The sequence below is a fragment of the Physeter macrocephalus genome, unplaced genomic scaffold (genome assembly GCF_002837175.3).
Source record: "Physeter macrocephalus isolate SW-GA unplaced genomic scaffold, ASM283717v5 random_1183, whole genome shotgun sequence".
Classification (NCBI taxonomy): domain Eukaryota; kingdom Metazoa; phylum Chordata; class Mammalia; order Artiodactyla; family Physeteridae; genus Physeter; species Physeter macrocephalus.
In genome coordinates this window covers 25-24,828 of record NW_021146701.1, presented here as the reverse complement: position 1 = coordinate 24,828, position 24,804 = coordinate 25, and the positions used below count along the sequence as shown (strand labels likewise).

Sequence of the window (24,804 nt, the reverse complement as noted above, 5' to 3'; positions counted from 1 at the left end):
GCGGCGCAGGCTAGGTAGTTGTGGCGCACGGGCTTAGTTGCTCCGCGGCACGTGGGATCTTCCCGGACCAGGGCTCGATCCCATGTCGCCTGCATTGGCAGGCGGATTCTTAACCACTGTGCCACCAGGGAAGTCCCTTTGGTACATACTTTTTTTAAAATGTAGGAAGAGTAAGCTGTGACCAAGTGAGAGAGTGGCATGGACATATATACACTACCAAATGTAAAATAGCTAGTGGGAAGCAGCCGCATAGCACAGGGAGATCAGCTCGGTGCTTTGTGACCACCTAGAGGGGTGGGATAGGGAGGGTGGGAGGGAGACGCAAGAGGGCGGAGATATGGGGATATAAGTATATATATATAACTGATTCACTTCGTTATAAAGCAGACACTAACACACCATTGTAAAGCAATTATACTCCAATAAAGATGTTTTAAAAATAACGTATTTAGAGTGAATGAAAGGTGACTTGTATTTTCCATGCTTCTGAGTGACCTCATGGTCACTGGGGGTCAGATTCACATACTCTTATGGCTCAGAGGATCCACGGGAGATCTTGGAGGAAGCCACGCTGCCACTCGAGAAGGTAGCCAGTCTGTGATCCGTGACCAGGTGACTCTACGTCCTGGCTTGCCTGGGAGGGCCCTGTGTGTGGGTATATTTATTAATGGTGCCCCCTTTGTTTTCGAGAGTGTCCGGTTTTGGAAGATCAATTGACTGGTCTCCAGATCCTTGATCAAGCCAGGCCTGAACTCCATCCTTGCCCTTCCTCCAGCTGCCTGCTCACTCACCACAAGGAAGCTGACTGGCCCATACTCCCCTCCTACCGTGTGCCACGGCCTCTCTCACACACCCTCCCCCGCCTCCTACCCACAGCTTGCAACTGCAGCGGCCACTCTGAGGAGTGCATGTTTGACCGGGAGCTCTTCCGCAGCTCGGGCCATGGTGGGCGTTGCCTCCGCTGCCGTGACCACACAGCCGGGCCACACTGTGAGCGCTGCCGGGAGAACTTCTATCGCTGGAGGCCACGGACGCCATGCCAGCCCTGCGACTGCCACCCAGCAGGTGAGTGGGCCACACTGCCCCGGCCCCCACCCTCGCCCACCGCCACGGGCTCCTGCTGCCCTGTGCGCTTCCTCCCCAGGCTCCCTGCGCCTCCAGTGCAATGACTCCGGCACCTGCATCTGCAAGCCCACGGTGACGGGCTGGAAGTGTGACCGCTGCCTGCCCGGCTTCCACTCGCTCAGTGAGGGCGGCTGCAGGTGAGGACGGTGGGGACAGTGGGTGTAGATGACCCAGCAAGGGCGCACGGCGGCGGATTTGGACTGAACGCTGGGAAGCAGGAGGGAGAGTCCCAAGCCCCTCGGAAGGCAGACTTGGCAGCAGGTGGTTACCTGGGAGCGGAAGAGGAAGAAGGGATGAAGGCTGACCCCCTGGGGCTCTGCTTCAGGCACCTGGGCGAAGGGAGGCCATTCATGGTGACGGGAGCACAGGGTGGGGAGAGGCGGAGTCTGCAGTGCTCGTGGGGCATCCAGGGGGACAGAGATGGGCAGGGGCTAGTGGGGTCTGGACCTCAGAAGAGGGTCTGACACTTTACTATCACTTGATTGAGAAAATACACAATGACCCCCCAAAATAAAGCCCTTATAAATTCAGAAGTACTATTAAATGACCTTGGCTTTGGTTCATTGCACCAGTCTCCTTGTATATTTGAAAGGCAGTGGAAATGCCATTGGGGAGGTTTGGGGAGTCTCAGATCTCTCTCAAAATACTCAGTCATTCAGGCGTAAAACTGGCCATTAGGTGGGGACCTGGATGCTTCCCCAGGGTCTCTGTGGCCTCTGGGCCTCTGTACATGCCACTTCTCCTACCCTAGAGCATTCTCTTCTCCCTCAACACCCTGCCTCTCCCCGGCCTGTGTCTGAACAAAGTCCCACTCATTCTTTCATGTTCAGCCAAGGTACAACTTCCCACCTTGTTCCCACTCCAGACACCTCAGTGGTGCTGCCACAGCCTCTTCTTGTACATTCTCTCCCATAGCTTGTATCAAAGTACAGCAGCTACCTGTTTGCCTGTCCATCCTCACTGGACTCTAGGCTCTGTGAGGACAGGGACCATGTCTTATCAGATGGGGGATGGATGGATGGATGGGTGGGCGGATGGGAAATGCATGGATGGGTAAGTGAATAGGTGTGTGGTGAATGAGTGGAGAGATGAAGAGATGGATGGGTAAGCAGGTGGGTTGGCAGGTGGATCACTGTTCAGGTGAGTGGATGGGTCACTTCCTTCCCTCAGTGGGAGCAGTAGAGCCAGGGGGCAGGCTCTTGGGTCAGCCCGCCTCCTCTTCCTCTCGGGCGTGGGGAAGGATAGAGAGATTCCTTCCAAGGAGGGTGGGCTAGTCCCACTCTGGAGTTGCTCGTTGGACGCTTTCCTCTTGTCCTCTCTCTCTGGCAGACCCTGTACCTGCAATCCCGCTGGCAGCCTGGGCACCTGTGACCCCCGCAGTGGCCGCTGTCCCTGCAAAGAGAATGTGGAAGGCAACCTGTGTGACAGGTGGGTGAACCGATCCAATAATAAGCCTGCTGGAAGTGACCTCAGTGGTGTTGGGAGGGGCAGGGGCCATCATCCACCCAGACTCGGGCAAGCCCACCCCCTGGCACCCTTCCTGGAGCACCATGGATCTGACACCCAGGAAGTTATCTAAAGACTTTACAATACCATTTATACTTTGACCCACCACCACTGAGAGTTCATAAGCTGTGAAAATACATCTTTTTTTCCCCTAGCTCAGAATCCTGAAAAGAAAGAGCTAGAAAGGATAGGAGAGACCATCTAATCCAGGGAGAGCAGATACATGGTACTCGTACCACAACCCTCCCATCTCACACTCAGGGCAGACATCACTAATAGAGCGCTACCACAACCCTCCCATCTCACGCCCAGGGCAGACATCACCAATGGACCACAGCAGTTTACCATGAGCTCTACTGTAACCTCAGAATCCTTCTCTACGCCCTGCTCCAAGAAGCTCCCACCAATTGAGCTGAGATTCAAGCTTGTTTGCCATCCTGTCATGGTACAAGTGGAGCTTCTAAGGCTCAGCGAGGGAGAAGGACTTTTCCCTGCCCTTCCTCCTTCATGTGTTTAGGGGGCCTCCAAGCCCCAGCAATGGGCTGGCAGACAAACGCGGGTTTACGTCCTTGCGCACACCCTGTCCCCTCTTCCTGGCTTCATCTCCAACCTCTGAAGCCTTTGCAGCCAGCGTGGGGTGTGCCAGGGCCCCTTTGATCCTCTGGCCATGGGCCATGTGTGGGGAACCTGACACGACAGTATATTATGGACTCTACTCTTGCCAGACTATGTTGGGCCTCTACTGGTTCAGGAAGGAACCTGGCCTTGACTCTCACCTTGTCCACGCGGGGCCTGTGGGTCCTGGGGTGGGAGGCGGACTCCCTGCTGGGTCTTCCTCCCCCAAGACCCCTCAAGCTGAAGAGACAGAGTGGAGCTGGGGGACTAGATCCCACTAGCTCTACTCCACTGCCTCGTACCTTGAGGAGGTCCGCCTCTGAGCCTCACTTTACCTGTTTGTGAGATGGGGGGGCGCTGGTGAGATGTGTTCGTTGGAGCTGGCCCAGCTTTGGGTAATTGGCAGCTTCTTATGAACTGGATTCCTCCACCTGGGTCGGCCCGAATGGAGCCCCCATGGTGCAAACCAGGAATATGTGTTTGTAAAAGGCCTTTGCAGGGCTTCCGGGAGAAATGGCTGATTCTGGGGCTGGGGCGGGGAAAACACAGGATGAGCCCGAAGCATCTTGTAGAAAGCAGGGGAGTGCTTAAAAACAAAACCAGACAAAGACAAACCCAGAAAACCCCAAACCAGGATGGGGGCCCGTGTCAAACGGACATGAGCGCCAACCTGAAAGAGTTCCCAGAGCTGGAACAAAATAAATAACAACAATATCGGATTATAACCCAAAGTATAAAATAAACATCCACGAGTCCACACTGATATAAATAGATGAGTGAATAAATAAATACAGGGGGACGAAGGGACAAATCTTCCTGGCAGAAGAATTCCACATTATAAATGGAGAAGGAATGAGGGAAATATTAAAGCACTGTTACGATATCAGAGTAATGATCGCTAACGTAGGCCAGAGCCGCTGATGAATGCTGAAATTCGTGGGCAGAACTTGAGGGAGAAAGAGGATATTTGCATAGCCCCCAAATATCTCCCTCAAAATATTTATTAATTACTGTGGTGCTTTCACCATAGGTCCACGATTCTTTGATTACTGGCCCCCTCCCAGAGGTGGAGCTTAATTCCCTTCCCCTTGACCCTGGGCTAGAGTTAGTGACTTGCTTTTGACGACTAGAATATGGCAGTTTTGCAGTGGAGAAAGCTGGCAGGGACTTCCCTGGTGGTCCAGGGGTTAAGACTCCGCACTCCCAATGCAGGGGGCCCGGGTTCGATCCCTGGTCAGGGAACTAGATCCCACACGCCACAGCTAAGAGTTCGCGTGCAGCAACTGAAGATCCCGCACGTGGCAACAAAGATCCTGTGTGCTGCAACTAAGACCTGGCACAGCCAAATAAATAAATATTAAAAAAAGAAAGAAAGAAAAGAAAAGAAACCCGGCAGGCAGAGCCTTAACTAAATGGTGAAGGTTAACTTTACCAGTGACGTCATACGTGACCAGTGATGTCATATATTACCAGTGACATCACACAGGTATCATTTACCCTGATATGATGTGAGAAGAAGGGCACTTCGCCTCTATTTCTTCCCCAAACCCACAGCCCCAGTCTAATCTTGAGAAACACCAGACAAACCCAAATGGTGAACATCCTACAAAATATCTGACCAGTACTGTCAAAAGTGTCCAGGAAAGACCGAGAAGCTGTTACAGATGAGATTAAGGACACCGCTAAATGCAATGCCATGTCCTAGATGGGATCCTGGAGCAGAAAACAGACGTTCATGGAAAAGGGGGAGAAATCCTAATAAAGTCTGGGGTTTAGGAAATAATGTTAATCAGTGTTAATTTCTTGGCTTTGATAAACGTACCCTGGTAATGGCAGGTGTTAACATTAGGAAAAGCTGGGTGAAGAGGCCATGGGAACTCGTGTCTACAATCTTTGCAACTCTTCTGTAAATCTGAAATTAAAACAACTTTCCCCAGTGATTCTGGGCTCCCGTTACTCTAGCTGGGATTCCCCGAATGTAGCCAATTCATCTGGCCCCCGTGGGCATGTCCGTCTCCATTGCAGATGTCGCCCGGGCACATTTAGCCTGCAGTCCCACAGCCCAGCCGGCTGCAGCAGCTGCTTCTGCTACGGCCACTCCAGGGCGTGTGCGGCCGCTGCCCGCTTCCGGGAGCACCACATCGTCTCCGACTTCCGCCAGGGTAAGAAGTGCCCCCCCGCTGCAGCCACCTCCGAGGGGTCTGCTCCCAGCGCAGCTGGGACGGGCGGTCCTGGGTCCTGCTCTGGGGAGATCCTGCGATGGTGGTATGGGGGGGTGTGGAAAGGTGGGGACAGCCTCGGGCCCCAGCCCGGGCGTCTCCCACAGGCCCACACACCGGCCGTGCCCCTCTGGGCCCTTCAGTACCCCCAGCACCTACCTGGACCCCTTGGCTCCCTCCTGGCCGCTGTTTCCTCCTCAGCCTCCAGCAGGGGTAGGGGGTAGGCACCTGGCAGCCTTTGGAGCCTGTGGGGGAATTTCCAGTTGCTCCTTGGCCCCCTTGGTGTATCCTAGTGCTGGGGATCCGGGCTCGACCCCCTGGCCTCAATTTATTGAGCACCTGCTGTATGCCAGGCACCATGCTGAGCTCATTATGTCCATGGAACCTCCTGGATTCCCTGGCAGGTAGATATTCTCATCCCCATTTTACAGATGAGGCAACTGAGGCCCAGAAAAGGAAGATCACGTAACTTAGTTGTTGGCACCTTGGGTTCATCAGCTCCCGAGTTTTGCTCTTCACTGCTGTGCAGGTCTTCTCTCTAGGTCCAGGGGTGCTGTGGGGACCTGGGTCCCCAGCTCCAGGTGGATCTTTGGAGCAGGAAAGCAGTGGAGCTCTGAACTCTGCATTAAATCATGGCCTGCGTGGGTCCCTGCCATATGCCCACTGAGTCTCCCCACCCCCGCATCTCCCCCAGGGAGCTAGAACCTCAGGGCTGGCTCTGGGGCGCCCCAGATGCAGGGGGAGCAGTGCGCCCTCTGCTGGACACCACGCAGAAAGCAGGACCGAGTGGGGCTTGGAACGGGGACCGCGTTGTGGTCACTTGGGCTGTAGTCCAGGATGTCAGCGTCAGAAGGGACTCCTTTTATAGATCCTAGAATAACATCACGATCTTCCCCACTTGGAGCCGAGCCCTGGGTTTGGCACTTCAGTCTCAGCATCTCACGTGATCTCACTAACACCCTTGGCCAGCAGTTCTCAAACTTTTTGATCTCTGGATCCCTTCATGCTCTTGAAAATTAGAGAGGAACCTCAAAGTCCTTTTGTTTATGTGGGTTGTTTATACGGATATTTTCTGTATTCGAAATTAAAACAGTAGTTTTTAAATATCTGTGTATTAATTCAGTTACAGATGACCGTAGTAAACTTATAACAAAATATAACTTCTGCCTGTGAAAAATAACCCTCTTTTTAAAAGACAAAAAACTTTGAGAAGAGTGCTACCCGTTTTACATTTTTGCACATCTCTTTGAGGTCTGACTTAATAGAAGTCAGCTGATTCTTACCACGGCTTCTGCCATTTAGTCTGTTGTGATATCACACATCTTGTAGCTTCTGGAAAATTCTCACTGTAAGAAAGAGAATGAAAAACGCAAATAACATTTTAATGTTATTTAGAAGATAGTTTGACGCCATGGACCCCCCCAGAAAGAGCCTTAGGGATCTCCCAGGATATTCAAACCAACTTGAGAACTGCTACCAGGACCACAGTACCTCATTGCCCCCATTTTGCAGATGAGGCACTAACTGGCTTCAGAGAGGTTAAGTAACTTGCCCAGGGTCACACAGCCAGCAAAGGGGCAGAGCCTAGTCTAGCACGGAGGAGCCCCGGACTTCCCCTTTCTGACCTCTTTCTGTTTCTTCATCCCTCCCTCCTCACCACTTGGGTGCCTCAGGGGTTGGGCCTCCACCATATTCTCCAGCTGCCCCCCTGCAGAGCGCCCTCTGGAGGTCACTTGCTCTGTGCCCGACTGTGCCTGGTGTACTGCCATCACCAGAGGGAGGGTGGACTGAACTGGGACTGCGTTCCCCCCCTGACCTGGCCACTTCCTAACCAGGTGGCCTCCCTGGGTGCAGTGGGGCTCATGGCACACACACCTGGAAGGACGGGGTGGTGAGGTCACGGGCGAGGAAATCCTCTGAAGACCTGAAGACGAGGTCAAGTCCAGTCTCGTTAGAGACTGCCCACAGTGGGGTCTCTGGGCTGTCCTCATGTCCTCATCATGTGCTCAAAGCCCAGTGAAGGGGACTTCCCTGGTGGTCCAGTGGTTAAGACTCCATGCGCCCAATGCAGGGGGCCCAGGTTCGATCCCTAGTCAGGGAGCTAGATCCTGCATGCTGAAACTAAGAGCCTACATGCTGCAACTAAAGATCCGGTGTGCCACAGTTAAGACCCGGCGCAGCCAAATAAATAAATATATATTAAAAAAAGAAAAAAGCCCACTGAAGGGGCAGGGCAGGCCCAGAGGTCTGACTGTGCCCCAACAGAGCCGGGTCTCTGAGCCTCCCAGCTCCTCCTGGAGCCACCTCCCACCCCAAGACCCCCATCCTGATGTGGAATGGGGTTCCGAGCTTCCTGGCTCTGGGCACGGAGCGTTTGCTAGCACCAGCCGGCTCTCATCGCCCCCTGGCCTGTCTCTAGAACAGTCTCTCCCCTCCCTGGGTCCTGGTGTTTCAGGCTGCACTCAGGCCTCGGCGGGGGGGGCAGGGGTCGTCCCTGGGACCCGGGACAGGGTGTGAAGTGGGAGGGGGCAGAGGCCACCCTCCAGGGCCTCACAGGGGCCCTGTGTGTGTGTTTGCTGTCCAGGAGCCGAGGGCTGGCGGGCCAGAAGCACGGGGGGCCCAGAGCATCCTGCACAATGGAGCCCGAGGGGGCTCCTCCTGGACCCCGAGGACAAGGAGGACCTCACAGCACCAGGTACCTGCCTCCACAGGCAGGGGCAGGGCTGCCCGCATTCACGTCCTGTGGCTGCTGTCACAGATTACCACCGACTTCGTGGCTAAAAGCAACGCAGATGTATTCTCTTAGTGTTCTAGAGGTCGGAAGTCGAAAACGGGTCTTGCTGGGCTGAAATCGAGGTGTCGGCTGGGCTGTGCTCCTTCTGGGGGAGGCTCTGGGGGAGGCTCCGTTCCCCGGCCTTTTCCGGCTTCTCGAGGCGGCCTGCACCCCTCTGCTCGTGGCCCCTTCCTCCTCCTTCAAAGCCGATCAGATCTTTCTCACGTTGCATCTTCCTGACGCCTCCTCTTCCGCCTTCCTCTCCCATCTTTGAAGGACCCTTGTGATTACATTCGGCCCGGCTGGATAATCTAAAATAATCTCTCTACTTTAAGGTCCGGCCGATTAACAACCTTAATTCCACTGCAGCCGTGATCGCCCCCGCCATGCAGCATAACGGCTTCACAGATTCCAGGGATCGGGACCTGGACACTTTTGGGGGCCATTTTCCTGCCGATCACGTGCCCTGCAGCCTCTGCTTCCTCCTCACGGCCTTGCCACGCAGGGCTCCCTCAGGCCACTGTCGCACCCCAGACAACCCCTGTGCGTTTCCCATCAGCGTCTCACCCCGCCAGGCCACCGCACCCCCATGCCCGGGGCCATGGTATTCCTGTAGAAGCAAGAAGTTCTAGATTATTCTGAACCACTCCCCACCAACTAGGGCAGCTTTGGTCTCCTGGAAACTGTATCAGACCAGGAGCCTGGAGCCCATTCTTAGCTCCACTGTGGCCAGATTTGGGGTCCACTGGCTCCCTTCACGCAGTCCTGCCCTTCCCCTCTCTCTGCAAGAGGGGCTAGAGAGGGGCACTCAGACGTCTGAGGAGCTGTGTGGATGCAGCACCCCTGTGCCCTGCAGCCAGGAAGCAAAGGGGGGTCCTCGGGTCCCCTCCTGGGGCAGGTGCTCCAAGTTCAGAAGCCCAAGAGCAGAAAACACGCTCTGTTCCCTCGCTGCTTTGTCAGCGGATTCAAGAAGAAGGAGTTATTCACTCAAGTGTTTACTGGGTTCTCTGCTGGGTGTGCTGGGCACGCCGCAGTGGGCAGGGCAGGTGGTGGGCGAACTCAACCGTTTTTATTTCACTTCTTTTTACGCACACATTCAACAAACACTCTCGTGAGTACAGAGGGCCTGAAGGGAGGAAGGATGGGGTATCTTTTGGTCCCTTTCCTTCTGTGTCATGATTTTCCGCCTAAGCACTTGGCTAATACAGAGAAATGACAAAGTAAGACAGGCTATGATAGGGCCCCTTGGTCCTTTGTGCATCTGCCTTCTTTCCACTGGAAGCGAGTTCTGATTCCCATGGAAAGTGTGGCCCTTGGGGGCTGTCAGTGCCCCTACTTAGTCACACGTGTAGCACGCTTGCCTGGTACTCGCTTTGAGCCTCACTAAATGCCATGGATGCGGGTCCCTAGGGATTCTGAGCTCACAGGGGGTTGGGTGTCGTGAGTGCTGCGTGATGGGCAGGCAGGTGCCACCGCCTGGCATACTGTGAATGTCTCCTCTGCTCCTGTACAGACTCCCTTGTCCCGTGGCACTTCACTTGCAAAACCCAAGTTCCAAGATAACAGTCTTAAGAGTGTCAAGATAGTGACAGCAGAGCGTTAAGCCAGGCGTGGGGCCCCAGGTAACTGCCAGGGTCACACGCCCAGGAAGCCAGCCCTGTCTGCGGAAGTATGAGTGGGCCACCCTCAGCATCTTCTGTTCAGGGACCCTTTGATTTTGTAGTTTTATCTTTTGAAGGTTTAATTGCCAATAAAATCAGTGTAGACATTTAAAATCCAGCGAATTAATTGAAGACCGTCAAAGCTGCCCTCTCTTACCTTCAGAGAAGTTCCTGGGAGACCAGCGGTTCAGCTATGGGCAGCCCCTCACACTGACATTCCGGGTCCCCCCCAGGGGCTCCCCCGTCCCTGCGAGGCTGAGGCTGGAAGGGGCGGGTCTGACCTCGACTCTGCGGCGTTCCAGCTCGCCCAGCCCCCTGGACGCCAGGCAGCCGGGGGAGGTACAGCTCAAGTTCCTGTAAGTGTCCTGCTCTGTCCTGAGAGACGGGGTCGAGCAGTGGGGGTGGTCCCTGAGGTCCAGGCACACCTGGTTCCCCGGGGTCTGGGGGCTCCCGCCCTCCCCACTCCTGCCGGAGGATTCCTGGCACCGCCTGCCCCGGGCCTCAGGTTCTGCTTTGACCCCCCCCGCCCCGCCAGGTTGCAAGAGACCTCCGAGGACGTGGACCTTCCGCTGCCCCCCTTCCACTTCCAGCGGCTGCTCACCAATCTGACTGCTCTGCACATCCAGGCCAGTGGCCACAGTGCCAGGCTTTCCGGTGAGTAATGACGGGGACACCCCCAGCCCCCAAACCAGCTAGGCCTCCGGGCTCTTTCATGCATAGCCTTGTTGAGTCCTCACAGCAGGTGATCGTCGCCCCCACTTTACCTCGAAGGAGTCTGAGCCTCAGAGAGGTTGGGACACTTGCCCAAGTTCCTATAACCAGTAAGGGCAGCAGGAGTGGATGCTGAGGACAGAGGCAGGGGCTGGACCGGTGAGGGGCCTGAGGATGGACAGCTCTAAGGGACAGGGGCTTGGCCACAAGGCAGCCAAGAACCTGCCGTGGTCGCACCATGGCAGAGTCCGCCACTGCCGGGAGGCCGGACCCTAGAGGGCCCTAGGTTGGTGCCGGCCGCAAGGGCCAGGCCAGGGTTCCCAGGGTATCGCTTCCCCCTGCTGGTGATCGGAGGTATTGCACCTAGAGAAAGCCTGGTTTCTAAACCCTCTGAACCAGCCAGCTAAGTCATCACAACTTCAACCGGGACTTCTCACCACCTCTCATCCTGGTCACTGGGTGATTGCCCTGATGGTCCTCTGACTGTTCCTGGTTCCTTTTTCCTTAATGTACTTTCTCTCCTCCCCACCCCGTACCTGTATGTGCCTAGACCAGGGATCCTCCATGCCCCTTTTTAGAATAGATCTTTCATAGATAGCACCCCTTTACTATCTGGAAATGAAATTCACAAATATTATAACCTAGACACAATTTTTTAAAAACAGTGTACTATTCTAACTGTAGTACACAGAATAAATAAAAGGAAAGTAAATGATGTTTTAAAATAACCATATGAATTCCAGTCACTGCTTCTAGGAGGGTGATTTGCTCCTTTTGAGAACCCCTGGCTTAGATGGCCAGCTTTTGCTGGGGCCCCTTTGAGTCCAAGGCTTGGGGGTTGTAACCCAGCCCCCTCCAGCCCCAGACCTTCCTCCTCTTTGGGGCTGTGGTTTAGTTGCCTTTATCCCCATGATCCTTGCCAGTACTCCCTGCTCCCCAGACCCCCCTTGCAGGAATTTCATTTTTACTCTTTCCAGAAACTTCCAGAACTTCCTTCTGTTACTCACTCAGCCATCAGTTAACAGATGTTTACAAAGCACCTACTTAGGCCAGGCCCGTGCTGGGGGTGAACTGGAGACACACGTGGACATATTGATACTCATCTCACCCCACCCCCCAAACCTCCTCTGCCCACTGATAACGTTCCGGGGTGTATCACTCCAGACCTTTCTGTGTGCATGTACTTACATTTGTATTTTTTTAATACAGAAATGTGATCCCACAGTATAATGATCTGCCACTTGCTTTTTTCAGCTAACAGTGCATCCTGGAGGTTACTTGCCTTACACATAGAAAAGGCTGGCCCTCTATGTCCACCACGTATCACTCCGTGGTAGAGATACTCCATAAAGTTTGACCCATCCCCCTATTCATAGGTATTGAAGTTGTTTCCAGCTTTTCACCATTGCCGACAGCGCTGCAGGGAACAGCTTCGTATAAAGGTCTTTTATCCTCGTGCAAGTGTGCCTTTAGGACAGATTTGTCAAAATGGAAGTGTTAGGTCAAAGAGTGTACATTTTACATTTTAACACATGCTATCAAATTTTGCTTCAGCAAGGCTGTAGCAATCTATATTCTGATGACAAGTGTCCACTCTCCTCCCCTGTTTACCTGCTGTGGTTTTCCTCCAGTGTTTACAGATAGTTTTTATATTTTGTCGCAAGTTTCTAGTTGTTTTCTGTGGGAAGGTTGGTCTGAGAGGAGCTCCTCCCCTGTTACTAGGAGAAGGACCTCCTGATTTGTATTCCCACAGTCCCGTGCCTGAGTTCCCCACACCCACATCCTCCACTGTCACTGATCTGTAAAATGCTCACCAATCTGAGGGTCGTGCACGATAGCAGTCCTTAAATGTACACATCTTTAATAACCAGTGAGAGTGAATGTCTTTCTGTAAAATTCCCAGCCATATCTATCTCTCCTTCTGAAAATTACCTCTTTTTTCCTTTGCCCTTGGTCTGTTTTTTAAAAATTATAAGTGATCCATGGACTGCCTTTGTATATATGGGCCAATAACCCTTTGCCTTTTACATATGTGAATAGGAAGGTTTGGGGAGAAACATGTGCATGGAACCCTCTCCTTCTCTCTCTCCTCGATCTGCAGGCCCAGTGTTCCTGACTGAGGTCCGGCTCACGTCGGCCCGGCGGGGGCTCTCCCCCCCAGCCTCCTGGGTGGAGACTTGCTCATGTCCCACGGGCTACACGGGCCAGTTCTGTGAGTCCTGTGCTCTGGGATACAAGAGGGAGACACCACTGGGGGGTCCCTATGCCAGCTGTGTTCCCTGCACCTGTAACCAGCATGGCACCTGTGACCCCAACACAGGTGAGTCTCCCTGCATCCCCACCCCCCACCCCCACCAGGCCGCCTGGGCACACAGAACAGTGAGATGAGTACTGACCTGCACGGGGTCAGCTATGAGCATGTAAGTGATCACGAAAAACAATACCGATAAAATGGTGTCCTCGAGTCCCTCCAAGTGCCAGGCACCTTTTTTTTTTTTTAACATCTTTATTGGAGTATAACTGTTTTACAATAGTGTGTTAGTTTCTGCTTTACAACAAAGTGAATCAGTTATACATATACATATCTTCCCATATCTCCTCCCTCTTGCGTCTCCCTCCCTCCCACCCTCCCTATCCCACCCCTCTAGGTGGTCACAAAGCACTGAGCTGATCTCCCTGTAGGCACCTTTTTATATGCTATGTCATTGAATCCTGCAAAAACCCCTGGCGGTGCCGGGACCATTCCTGTCCCATCTTACAGGTGAAGGACCTAAGGTGCAGGGAGACTGCATGGCCAATAGGTGGCAGAGCTACTCCTTCCACAAGTTCAGTACCAGCTATTCATCCCCACTTGTAGCAGAGGAGGCCTGGGGAAAGACCTCGCCCACGGTCATTGGGCAGGAGATGCCTGACGGGGGCTGGACGCTGACCCCTCACACAGGAGGTGGGAGGGTCAGCGCCCTGCGGCTCTCCTGGAGCTGCTGGGGTCTCTGAAAAGGGAATGCCTTTTCTCAGCTGCCAAAGCACAGTAACCTGGGAATGAACAGGCCAGCCGGGATGGGCACGCACCGGCAACATGAGGGGCCTCCCCGCTTCTTGTGCCCATGGCAGGCATCACTAATCGAGCCAGATGAGCCCTCATAGCCCTTCTGTGCAGTGCTCCAGGAGAGTTGTCTCATGAGATGGGACTAGTTTGTCATCCCTCAGAGACCCTTGCCTTGGCATGACTTCCAGCTCCATTTGGGCGAGTCCTCATCTGTAAAATGGGCACAGCAGCCACTGCTGTCCACCCTGGATGGGAGGAGGAGTAGTGAGCATGTGGGTGCTGGGCCAAGACAGGGACCAGTGGAAAGCAGGGCGGGTGTGACAGCTCCCCCGGGATGCCACCCCTGCTCTGCTTGTCCGCCCTGCGTCCCCTCTCCTTCCTGTTCACCTCAGTCCCTGCTGGGTGTTGCTGGGGGCCTCTGGGAAGTGCTGGTCTTGCTTAGCCCCTTCTCGGCCAGGCTCCTCCCGTAGTCCCTGGCAGTGGCTCTGAGAAGACTCCAGATGCTGTGGGGCTGGAGAAGGGGGTTTGCAGAATCCCCTTCATTAGAAACCAGTGGGCAGAGACGGGGGTTCTGTTCTATGAGACCAGGAAACCTCTGGAAACCCATAGACCCCCTCAACGGGAGCCTCATGTCAAGGCCAGAATCCTGGATCTGTGTCACTGTCCCTGAAGTTAAGAGGACACGGAGGCTTCAATTAAAAAGATAAAGAGGACACAGAGGACGAGGAAAAGGAAAACTGTGACAGCAAATGCTAGCTGTATTGTCGGCTGGTTTGGTTACAGGTTTTGGAATACAAAATAATAATGACGACAGTGATAGTAATTGTGTGCAAGAGACTGTGCAGGGCACTTGGCATGGCCTCATTGAATCCTGATGAAAACCTTTTGAGGTCAGAGCCATTTATGCCCATTTTGCAGGTGAGGACGTTGGGGCACAGGGGTGCCCAGGTTCACACGGTCAGTAAGTGGTGGGTGTGAACCTGGGGTGTACGCTTCATCCCTGGGCTATGCTGCCTCCACCTTGGAAGTGTTCCCTCCCCTTTTCTGCGTGGGACATGCTCTGTGACCCCCCACGGCCAGAAGCCTGCCTGCCGTCTCTGGAGCGTCTGGGCTCAGGCAGTGGTGACCAGGTGCTTTTCTTGCCCCTCAGGGATCTGCCTATGCGGCCACCACACCGAGGGCCCGTCCTGCGAGCACTGCTTGCCAGGTTTCTACGGCAACCCCTTCACAGGCCAAGCCGATGACTGCCAGCCCTGTCCGTGCCCTGGACAGTCGGCCTGCGTGACCATCCCAGAGAGCAGAGAGGTGGTGTGTACCCACTGCCCCCCGGGCCAGAGAGGTGAGTGGCTCATGCCCTGGGGCCCTGCCTCTGCCCGGCCTCCAGGAGCGAGTCCCGGGTCTGGAGTGTGACAGATGGCGGAGGGCCCACCTTAGGGGTGACAGGCCTGACCTCTGGGGACACTGAGTCTCATAGCCCCATAGCCAGGGCCCTGGGCTGAATGGGTTCCTGGCAGAACTTGGGCCACTGAACATACTACGTGGGATTTTGGAAATCCTCATGTCCGGTCCCGGCCCCGCAGAGCCTGGTTTAGTAGCTTAAGACAGAGCTCAGGAATCCGTATTCCTATCGAGTTTCCTGGCTGATCCTAGTTAAGGTGGAAAACCTCTGATTGAACTTGCAGCTTTAAAAAAATGTCGTCATGGGAATTCCCTGACAATCCAGTGGTTAGGACGCGGCGCTTTCACTGCCGTGGGCCTGGGTTCGATCCCTGGTCGGGGAACTGAGATCCCGCAAGCCACGTGGTGCATCAGATAAATAAATAAATAAAATTTTAAACTGTCACCAGATAATGTGTGAAGCAGAAGTGTCCCCATCCCCAGCCCTCTCCCTGTTCCTCATTCTTGCTCCAGGACTGAGTCATCCTAGGCAGCTGATTTTTTTTAAAAAAAACAGCTTTATTGAGCTATTATTCACATACCCTATGATTCACCCATTTAAAGTGTACAGTTCAATGGTTTTTCGGTATATGCCATTATTGATTTTTTTTAAATTTTGGCAAAATACCCCGTTGCGGAGCACGGGCTCCGGACGTGCAGGCTCAGCGGCCACGGCTCACGGGCCCAGCCGCTCAGCGGCACGTGGGATCCTCCCGGACCGGGGCACGAACCCGCGTCCCCTGCATCGGCAGGCGGACCCTCAACCACTGCGCCACCAGGGAAGCCCTGAACCATTTTTAAGTGTACAACTCACTGGCCTTAAGTACACTCACAATGTTGTGCAGCCGTCACCACCGTCCATCCACGGGATTTTTTTAATCATCCTAAACAGAAACTTCACACCCATTAAATTCTTGTTCAATAGTTCTCACAGCCCCTGCCATCCACCGTTCTAGTTTCTGTCTCTGAATTTGACTCTTCCGGGTACCTCATGTAAGTGGACTCAGACGGTGTTTGTCCTTTTGTGTCTTGCTTCTTTGTTTCTTCCTTCCTTCCTTCCTTCCTTGCCGCGTTGGGTCTTCGTTGCTGCACGCGGGCTTTCTCTAGTTGCGGCGAGCGGGGGCTGCTCTTCATTGCGGTGCGCGGGCTTCTCATTGCAGTGGCTTCTCCTGTTGCGGAGCACGGGCTCTAGGCGCGTGGGCTTCAGTAGTTGTGGCACGCGGGCTCAGTAGTTGTGGCTCGTGGGCTCTAGAGCACGGACTCAGTAGTTGTGGCTCGCGGGCTCTAGAGCGCAGGCTCAGTAGCTGTGGCGCACGGGCTTAGTTGCTCCGCAGCATGTGGGATCTTCCTGGACCAGGGCTCGAACCCGTGTCCCCTGCACTGGCAGGCGATTCTTAACCACTGCGCCACCAGGGAAGCCCCATGTCTGGCTTGTTTCACTTGGCATAATGTTCCAAGGTTCCCAGACATCTGGTTCTACATCTAGTCCCTGTGGCTGCATCAGGACAGCCCATTACCTTGGTCCTGTCAGATGCCAGCTTTGTTGGGACCACTATGAAAGCAGCTTCCTGATGGCTAGCAGGGCTGGGGAGATGCCCCAGAGCAGGGGTCCCAAGAACTGAGGGAGTGAGGTCCCACCACAGGACCCTGGCCCCTGCCATCATGATGCTCCTCCGTTTCCATAAACGTCCCCACGTTTTCTGGCTCCCTGCCTGTGGCTTCCTCTGGTCTGCAACACGAGGGGATCCCACGCAGTGAGAGGGTGGACACTTAGAGAAGTTACCCAAGGGAGGATTTCGGGGGAGCAAGGCACTGCTGTCCACAGAGGGAACCCTGGGAAGGCTCCCTGGGGTCGACGTTAGGCCCTGGGGCTTTGTACCAGTTCCTGTCTTTATCACACCAGCATCCTTCAGATCCCGCCAAAGCCCTCACCCAGACAGTCTGGGCAGAGAACTCACCCAGACAGTCTGAGCGGAGAACTCACCCAGACAGTCTGAGCGGGGACTGACCAGGGTCAAGTCCTGCTCCCTGCCTGCCTCACTCGTCTACCATCCTGAACCCTTGCAGCTGCCTCCTACCTGGGAGCTGTCCTCACTGGGTCCCAAGTGGGTGGCAGGTTAACTCTTCTTCATCACCAGCTTCAATCTCCCCGTTGCCCGTCTTACTTTTTTTTTTTTTTGGCCGCGCTGCGCAGCTTGCGGGATCTTAGTTCCCTGACCAGGGATTGAACCCGGGCCCTCTGCAGTGAGAGCATGGAGTCCTAATCCTTGAATTCCCCCCCTCTTACTTCATTTCTATTTCAGAGTCTCAAAGTGAGAGCAGGGAGTCCTAATCATTGAATTCCCCCCTCTTACTTCATTTCTATTTCGGAGTCTCAAAGCCAGACACTAGCCTCTACCTTGAACTCCATTCAGATTTCTCTTTCCTTCCTCTTCTCTCTTTTTCTTTCAGCTCTTCCTTAGTATTCCTCCTCTCCACGTTCAAGGTTGCCTGCCTTTAGCCGCATTAACTTGATTGCAACTGGACCAATGAACTTTGAGGACGCAGGGAGCCCACAGCTATTTTTCACCTTGACAGTAGCTATTTTTTAAATTATAAAGTTAGTAAGACTCACTGTAACAATGCACAGTCTGTAACAGTGTAGAGAGGAACATGAATGTGCAGAGAAGCGAGAAGACAGCTTAAGGTACCCATCATCCTGCCACCCCCAGAGTCCCCCCAGTCCTCTGTTTCATGCAGATATACGCAGAGAGGTGGGTGTATTTACCGAGAATGAACTGACACTGCATGAAGCACATGCTACAAGTGTGCTCTTTTATGCCCCGTCTGTATTCAGAGGGAATCTCCCAGGCCATGACCCTCCCAAAGCCTCCTCACACACCTTCTTTTCTGAGACTCACAGTAACCCTGGGGCTGGAAGATGAAGCAGCAGCCCCAGATCAAACCCAGGACGCAAGGTGGGAGGAGGGTGATGATGGTGAATGGGTGACAACAGCCACTGCAGTTGCGCACCAGTCACGTGCCAGCATCTGTGCTAAGTGCTTTGCACCAGTGATCTCACCAAACCTTCTCAACAGTCCTTTGAGGTAGCCGCCATTTCCCCACTCTGCAGACAAGGAGCCCAAGTTCAGAGAGGCACAGTGACTTGCTTAAGACCACACAGCCTGCTAATGGCCCAGCTGGGCCCTGGCCCCAGGTCAGACTGACCCCAGGGCACCTGCTCTGCTCCACGAGGAGACTTGAGGGGGGAGCTCCCTTCGGTTCATGCCCGGCCTCACCCCTCATGGACCCAGCGGGCTGGGTCCCTCAGTCACACAAGGTTTCTCCTTTCCCAGGGTGGCGCTGTGAGATCTGTGATGATGGCTCTTTTGGGGACCCGCTGGGGCTCTCTGGGGCCCCCCAGCCCTGCCAGCTGTGTCAGTGCAGTGGGAACGTGGACCCCAACGCAGTGGGCAACTGTGACCCCCTGTCTGGCCACTGCCTGCGGTGCCTACACAACACGACGGGTGTCCACTGTGAGAGCTGCCAGGAAGGCTTCTACGGGAGCGCCCTGTCCCCTCGGCCCGCAGACAGATGCGTGCGTGAGTGCCCCCCTCCCAGACCCACAGGGTGGGGCGTGGTGGGCCCCTTCTCCACCAGATCCAGCGGGCTGCTCTGCACGGCTGTGCAGCCTTAGGCAGATTACTCACCTTCCCTGTTGCCTTGTCAAGAAAGTGTAAGGGTTTGCTCTTCTCCGAGGTCTTTCAGCCCTGGGATCTGATCAGCTCTGACCCTGTGATTTTACTTTTTCTCCTGCCCGGGTAATTTAGCACTTATCTCACGCTCCACAGTTGGCACGCGAGACTGTCCCAGGTGGCCTGTGGCCCTCCTTATGTTTGTCCTGCCCCTGGGCTTCCTGTCAGGCCGTGCCTCCCCACCGAGGCGCTCAGCCCCCCGTGCCCTCTCCGAGGGCCACAGCATGCATGAGCTCGTGGGTGGCTTCCAGAAGTGCTGCAGGGAGAAGCTCAGCATTTGCCCCAAGCTCACTTGCTCCTGAGCCCCTGCTCCATGCAGCACCTGTCAGCCTCTTGTTTTATGGGGCCCAGGAGAGCAGAGACAAGTGACCCAAAACAGTGGGAACAGAGGTCTGCCCCTAACCCCCAACCAAGTTTCTGGCCTTCTCTCCAGCCTGTGGGGACTCAGGGCAGGCTCAGAAGGGCCCTCTGCCACCACGACTCTTCTGGGCTGTCTCTCCAAGGACAGAGAAAATGGGCTGAGACTTGGGCCCAGCCCTAGAACCTTTTTTCAGAGACTGCTTAGGAGTCTGAGCTGAATGTGAGTCATCTCTGTGGGCTCCCCATCTTCTCTGCCTCTCCTGGGTCCCCAAAGGTTGAACAGATGATCGGCATGGTTCCCCAACACCCTTTCCTGCTCCCACCCCCAGCCTGCAGCTGCGACCAGGCGGGCTCAGTCAGTGAGCAGAGACCCTGTGACCCAGTGACCGGCCAGTGTTCCTGCCTGCCTCATGTGACCGGACGAGACTGTGGCCACTGCAGCCCTGGCTTCTACGACCTCCAGCCTGGCAGGGGCTGCCGGAGGTGGGTGGGGCGAGGCTGTGGGTGCCCTTCCCCTGGGTGTTTCTCCAGGATGGAAGAAGTCTCCAGGGAGCCTCCAGAGAGGGGCCTGGCTTGGCATGTGTCGTCTCAGGCCCACTGCCAGGTACACTGTGCCCTGCACTGAAGGGGGACAAAGGGACGGTCCCTTGGGGGGTCAGATTCATGGCCCTGCCAACCCAGGATGCAGGCCAAGAGCAGCCCTAAGGGATGTCCAAGTGGGCAGGGGCTGGTTTGGTCTCTGATTCCCTTCTTGGTAACTCTGTCACTCTGCGACCTTTTGGGCCACAGCAGCAGCTTAGATACCATCTTTAGGGAGCAGTGGAGAACTCCAGGGAAATGCCCAGTGAAGCAGACAGGTTTCTTCCTGACCAGACTTCTCAGGCCTTTAATATGCTAATTGCATTGTGACTTTCCAACTGAAGGGTATAGTCCAAATGTATATATGTCCCCATACCTTTTTTTTTCCTGGCGGGGAGCATTTTATGAGACTGCGCTTTCCAGGGCACAGCTTGAGGGCAGCTGTTTGACATGTGCAGACACAGAGGTGGGGCCTTGTCAACAGAGGGCGTGATCACCAGCCCTAGCCGGCAGAGGTGAGACTGGGAGTGGCCCAGGGCTGGACTCAGACCTGGGTCCCTTCCCTTATCGTAGCTGCAAGTGCCACCCGCTGGGCTCCCAGGGGGACCAGTGCCACCCCAAGACCGGGCAGTGCCCCTGCCGTCCAGGCGTCGAGGGCCAGGCCTGCGACAGATGCCAGCTGGGTTTCTTCGGCTTCTCCATCAAGGGCTGCCGGGGTAAGGAAGCCGGCTCCTTCCCAGGCTGCCTGGAGAATGAGGCTTCTGGGAGAGAGGACCAATGGGGAAGATGGCCGTCCAGCAGCAGAGAGATCCGATATGGGGCAGGTTTTCTCAGAGCAGCCGTGGGAACATGGAGTGAGTGGACAGGGTAGAAGACAGCAGAGGAGGCCAAGAATCTAGTCCTAGACTCCACTGCTAAATTCCTGCCTGCCTGGGGCCATCAGGTCACCTCTCTGGGCCTCACTTGTACGCTTAGACTGCGTGGCAGTCCTAAACCCGACTGGTCCTCAGATCCCGGGGGCACTGAAATCACTCAGGCTCTCAGCCATCACCTCCAGCCTTCTGAGTCAGTCTCCCAGGAAGGACCCAGGAATGTACTTGAGCTGCCCACGGGGTCTGGAGCAGCCAGGTGCAAGGGTGCAGGGGGCCTGGGGGTTCCAGTGTGGGGTGGCCATCGGGGCACCCAGCGCCGTCTGCCCCGCCCCCCAGCCTGCAGGTGCTCCCCGCTGGGCGCCGCCTCGGCCCAGTGTCATGAGAACAGCACGTGTGTGTGCAGGCCCGGCTTTGTGGGCTACAAGTGTGACCTCTGCCAGGACAACTTCTTCCTCACGGCCGGCGGCACACACTGCCAGGAGTGCCCGTCCTGCTACGCCCTGGTGAAGAAGGAGGTGAGCCCTCCCCATCCAGGCCCTGCCCAGGGCCACTCCACCTTCTGTTCATTTCACGCCCCCGGAGACCACCAGCTCTGTGCTGGGCACCAGGAAATGCCCACTTACCCACAGCTCTCAGGCCTTCTGGGACCACCAGCCACCTCCTTCCTGTGCCCACCCAGCCATCTGGCCCAGCCCCACCTCTGCCCTTCCCTGGCTCCTGAGCGGACAGGAGAAGGGTGGTTCCTGCTGCATGTCCTTCCCGACCGCCCAGGCCGAGGTCTCACACTTTCTCAAGTTCAACGGGGCCGAGACCACAGAAGGCCCTTTGGGGGAGGGGCAGGAGGAGGGAGGGCAGCGCCCATCATGGGACACAAGTAGTATCTCAGGCGGGGAGGTGGTGTCGTGCGGGGGTCAGCACATGACCGCTGGGGTTCCCCTACCCCCCCGCCACCGTTAGTTGTCACGTGCCCAGGCAGGTGACAGCCTTGGTAAGTTTCAGTGTGTGTCTCCTACTCCAAAATGAAATAGTTCAGGCCTGCAGCCCCTCAACCTGAAACCAGCGATGGTTCTGTAGAAAGATAGGATGGTGTGTGCTGAATATTAGGTACCACTCCCAGCGGTGCCTGGGCCAGCCCCCTAATCAAACCCAGTGATACATCTGCAGGAAAACAGGTGAATAGTCACACCAAGAGGGCAAATAAAGATCATAAGTAGCCTTGTTCGGAGCAGTTTTGTTTCTAAATGAGTGCAGGGTTTTTTCAACCTGATTTTGCCACCCAATAAGGGATGGAAAGCTTTGCAGGTTTTCAGAGCATTTTGGACTTTGGAATCGAGTGGGCTCGGGACCTGCATCCCCTGCCCCTTAGGGTGGTTACAAGCTGAATGTGAGCTGGTGCGTGGCCAGCGGTCGCTCATACCTGGCTCCTAGCAAGTGCTCCATAAATGCACGTGTTGTTCATATGATTGAAAGCGTGGGGCTAGGAGACGTTGCAAAGCACACTCACTCAGCCTGCAAGGATCCCATGGCTGCTCTGCGCCAAGTCCTGGGAACATAGCAAAACAGACAGAAATCCTCCTGGGGCTTCCCTTCCCATCCCTCCCTCAGTAGGGCAGAGGTGTGGTCGGCTGAATGCCAGCAGGCGCCGTGGGTATGAGAAAGGAAGGGACAGCTCCGAGGACAGGGTGGGCACGGTCGGTTCTCAGAGGTCCGGTGTGTCCTTAGCTTTGAGGCCCAGGGTAGGATTGGAGAAGGCAATGCTCGGGGCGGGCAGGCCAGGCAGAGGTTTCCAAGCAGGACTTTAGGCCACCAGCCTCACACACCGTTCCTTCCCTGACCCCTCCAGGCTGCCAAGCTGAAGGCCAGACTGACCCTGATGGAAGGGTGGCTGCAGGGGTCAAACTGTGGCAGGACCTGGGGACCACTGGACATCCTACAGGGAGAGGCCCCACGGGGGAACGTCTACCAGGGCCACCCCCTGCTGCAAGGTACAGTGGGAGCGCAGAGTGGGAGACTGGGAGGCAAGGGGAGGGGGCTGGCTGGTCAGATGCCCCCTTTGGAGCCCTTCAGTCTGACCTCAGTCGGGTTCACCCCTAGGAGAACTCACTTGCTGGGAGAGCCTGTCTGACCTCCCCAGCTAACTGAGTTCCTCCTGCTATGCAGTCCTGTCATCCCACAGACCTCTCTTTCAATGTCCCTCACCCAGTTGTATTTTGTAGCTTTATTAATATCAGCCTCTGACTATAGCCTCGGTCCCCATGGCCCCTGCGCCACCCGGACTGTACCCATAAGCTCAGTGAGGACAGGGGTTGGGTTTATTCGTTGAGTCGGTCACTCAACAAATAATCATGGGGGCGCTGTCCCAGGTGCTGAACAGGTAAAGTGTCTGCTGTCTTTGACTGTTGGCCGTTTTGCTCACTGCTGTATCCCCAGCATAGAAAATACATGGCTAAATAAGAAAAAAGATTGTCATTAAGTGCACGTGGAATTTGTCCCTGGGACACTGAAGTTTAGGAGCATCAAACGTGAATCGCTTATTTTGTTAAATTTCGTGTTCACAAGCACCTGTACTCCTGTAGCAGCCGTAGGTGAGCTGAGCACCTGTTTGCAAGACTAACAGAATAGGGAGCTATCAGATGCTGTGCGTTAAAACTCCCACACTGAGCCGCGCCACGAATTACAGAGCTGACTCAAGGCGGGTTTTACTGCTGTCTCAGGTTCAGGAATTGTTCGCTGTGGATCTAGAAGGCCTGGATTCCTTCCAGTCCTTCCTCTGTGGCTGACTTCCTGTGGGAGGGACTTTGGGTCATGATTTGCCATCTCTGGGCCTCAGCCTTCGCATCTGTAAAATGGGGAGGCCTTTCCTTTGGAACCAGTGCTCAGGCCCGGTAATGGAGTCAAGCTGTGCCCAGGAGGAGTAGAGGACACAGATGGGGCCCCTTGAAGTTGCAGGCTTTATTGTGAAATCTCGACTGCTCTGTGACTCCTGGACTCTGGGCTTTCTGCAGGGGCCCAGGAAGACTTCCTGGAGCAGGTGACAGGCCTTGAGGGTGCTGTGAAGGCTGCCCGGGAGCAGCTGCAGGCACTGAGCAGAAATGCCCACTGTGCCCAGGCCAGAGCTGAGAAGACCTGCGTCCAGCTGGCAGACCTAGAGGCGGTGCTGGAGTCCTCAGAAGAGGAGATTCTGCATGCAGCCACCATCCTTGCATCTCTGGTACCCCAGGGGACCCCTCCCCAACTCCTCCCCTCTACTGAGCCTGGGGCATGCCCCCGCCCCCTGCTTTGGGAGGCTCAGTTTTCTCATCTGCAAAATAGCGGTCACACAGTGCCTCCTCTGCCGATTCAGTGAGATAATATTTGCCAAGAACGAGCCGTATTCCAAGTAGACAGTGAATGCCCAGCAAGTGGTAGGCGTCGTTATTGTTATTTCCAAGCTCTAGGGCTCTGCCCACTGGATGCTGACTTTGTAGCTGGCTCTGAGCGTTTATGAAATAAGTGGCATGGCCCAGGTCTGCCCAACAATTTAGCCAGATGTGGGCCCTGCCCTTCAGGGATGGACCATCACGTTCCTTCTATTTCTCTCTCTTCTCTAAAGGCGATTCCTCAGGAAGGGCTCGGCCAGCCCACCAACTGGAGCCACCTGGCCATAGAGGCCCGTGCCCTCGCCAGGAGGTGAGCCCCCATGCCCTGGGAGCATGGTGAGGTCCTGGTCACACAACCATGAAGGGAGCCCAGCCCTTCTGCTGGGGGCTTCCGGGGTCAGGGCCAGCCCCATAGGTATCCCCACCCCGGGAGCTGGAATCACTTGAGTACAGAGCTGAAGTGTCATCACCATGGGAAGGAGAGGTGTGCAAAGATGGCATGAGATGCAGGGGTCGGGGCGGGGGTCTGCCGACATTGGTCGACTGAAGGCACCTGAGAGCCTTCACTGGCTTCTTTTTAGAACAGCTTTACTGAGATATAATTCACATTGCCACGCAAGCCAACCAGTTAAAGTACAATACAGTGGTTTTCAGTATATTCACAGAATTGCACAGAATATGCACAGAATTGTGCACACCATCTCCGCAATCGGTTTTAGAACATTTTCCTTACCCCGGAAACAAGCACCCATTAGGCATCGGTCCCCATTCCTCCTCACCCTCCTCAGCCCCTGGTAACCACTAATC

The 24,804-nt window shown here is 55.2% G+C and overlaps 1 protein-coding gene across 1 annotated transcript; it reads left to right on the top strand.

Moving 5' to 3' along the window:
* Positions 1-708: 708 nt before the first annotated feature.
* Positions 709-24,307, top strand: LOC102989664 (laminin subunit gamma-3; the record flags this gene model as incomplete). Its single annotated transcript, XM_055083541.1, has 17 exons — positions 709-1,065; positions 1,145-1,262; positions 2,455-2,553; positions 5,272-5,408; positions 5,819-5,869; positions 8,050-8,160; positions 10,063-10,255; positions 10,435-10,553; positions 12,712-12,930; positions 14,807-14,995; positions 18,429-18,674; positions 19,517-19,670; positions 20,340-20,482; positions 20,975-21,153; positions 22,482-22,623; positions 23,644-23,849; positions 24,231-24,307. Coding segments are annotated over 17 exons (2,740 nt in total), but the record flags the coding sequence as incomplete, so codon positions are not given.
* Between the last annotated feature and the right edge of the window lie 497 nt (positions 24,308-24,804).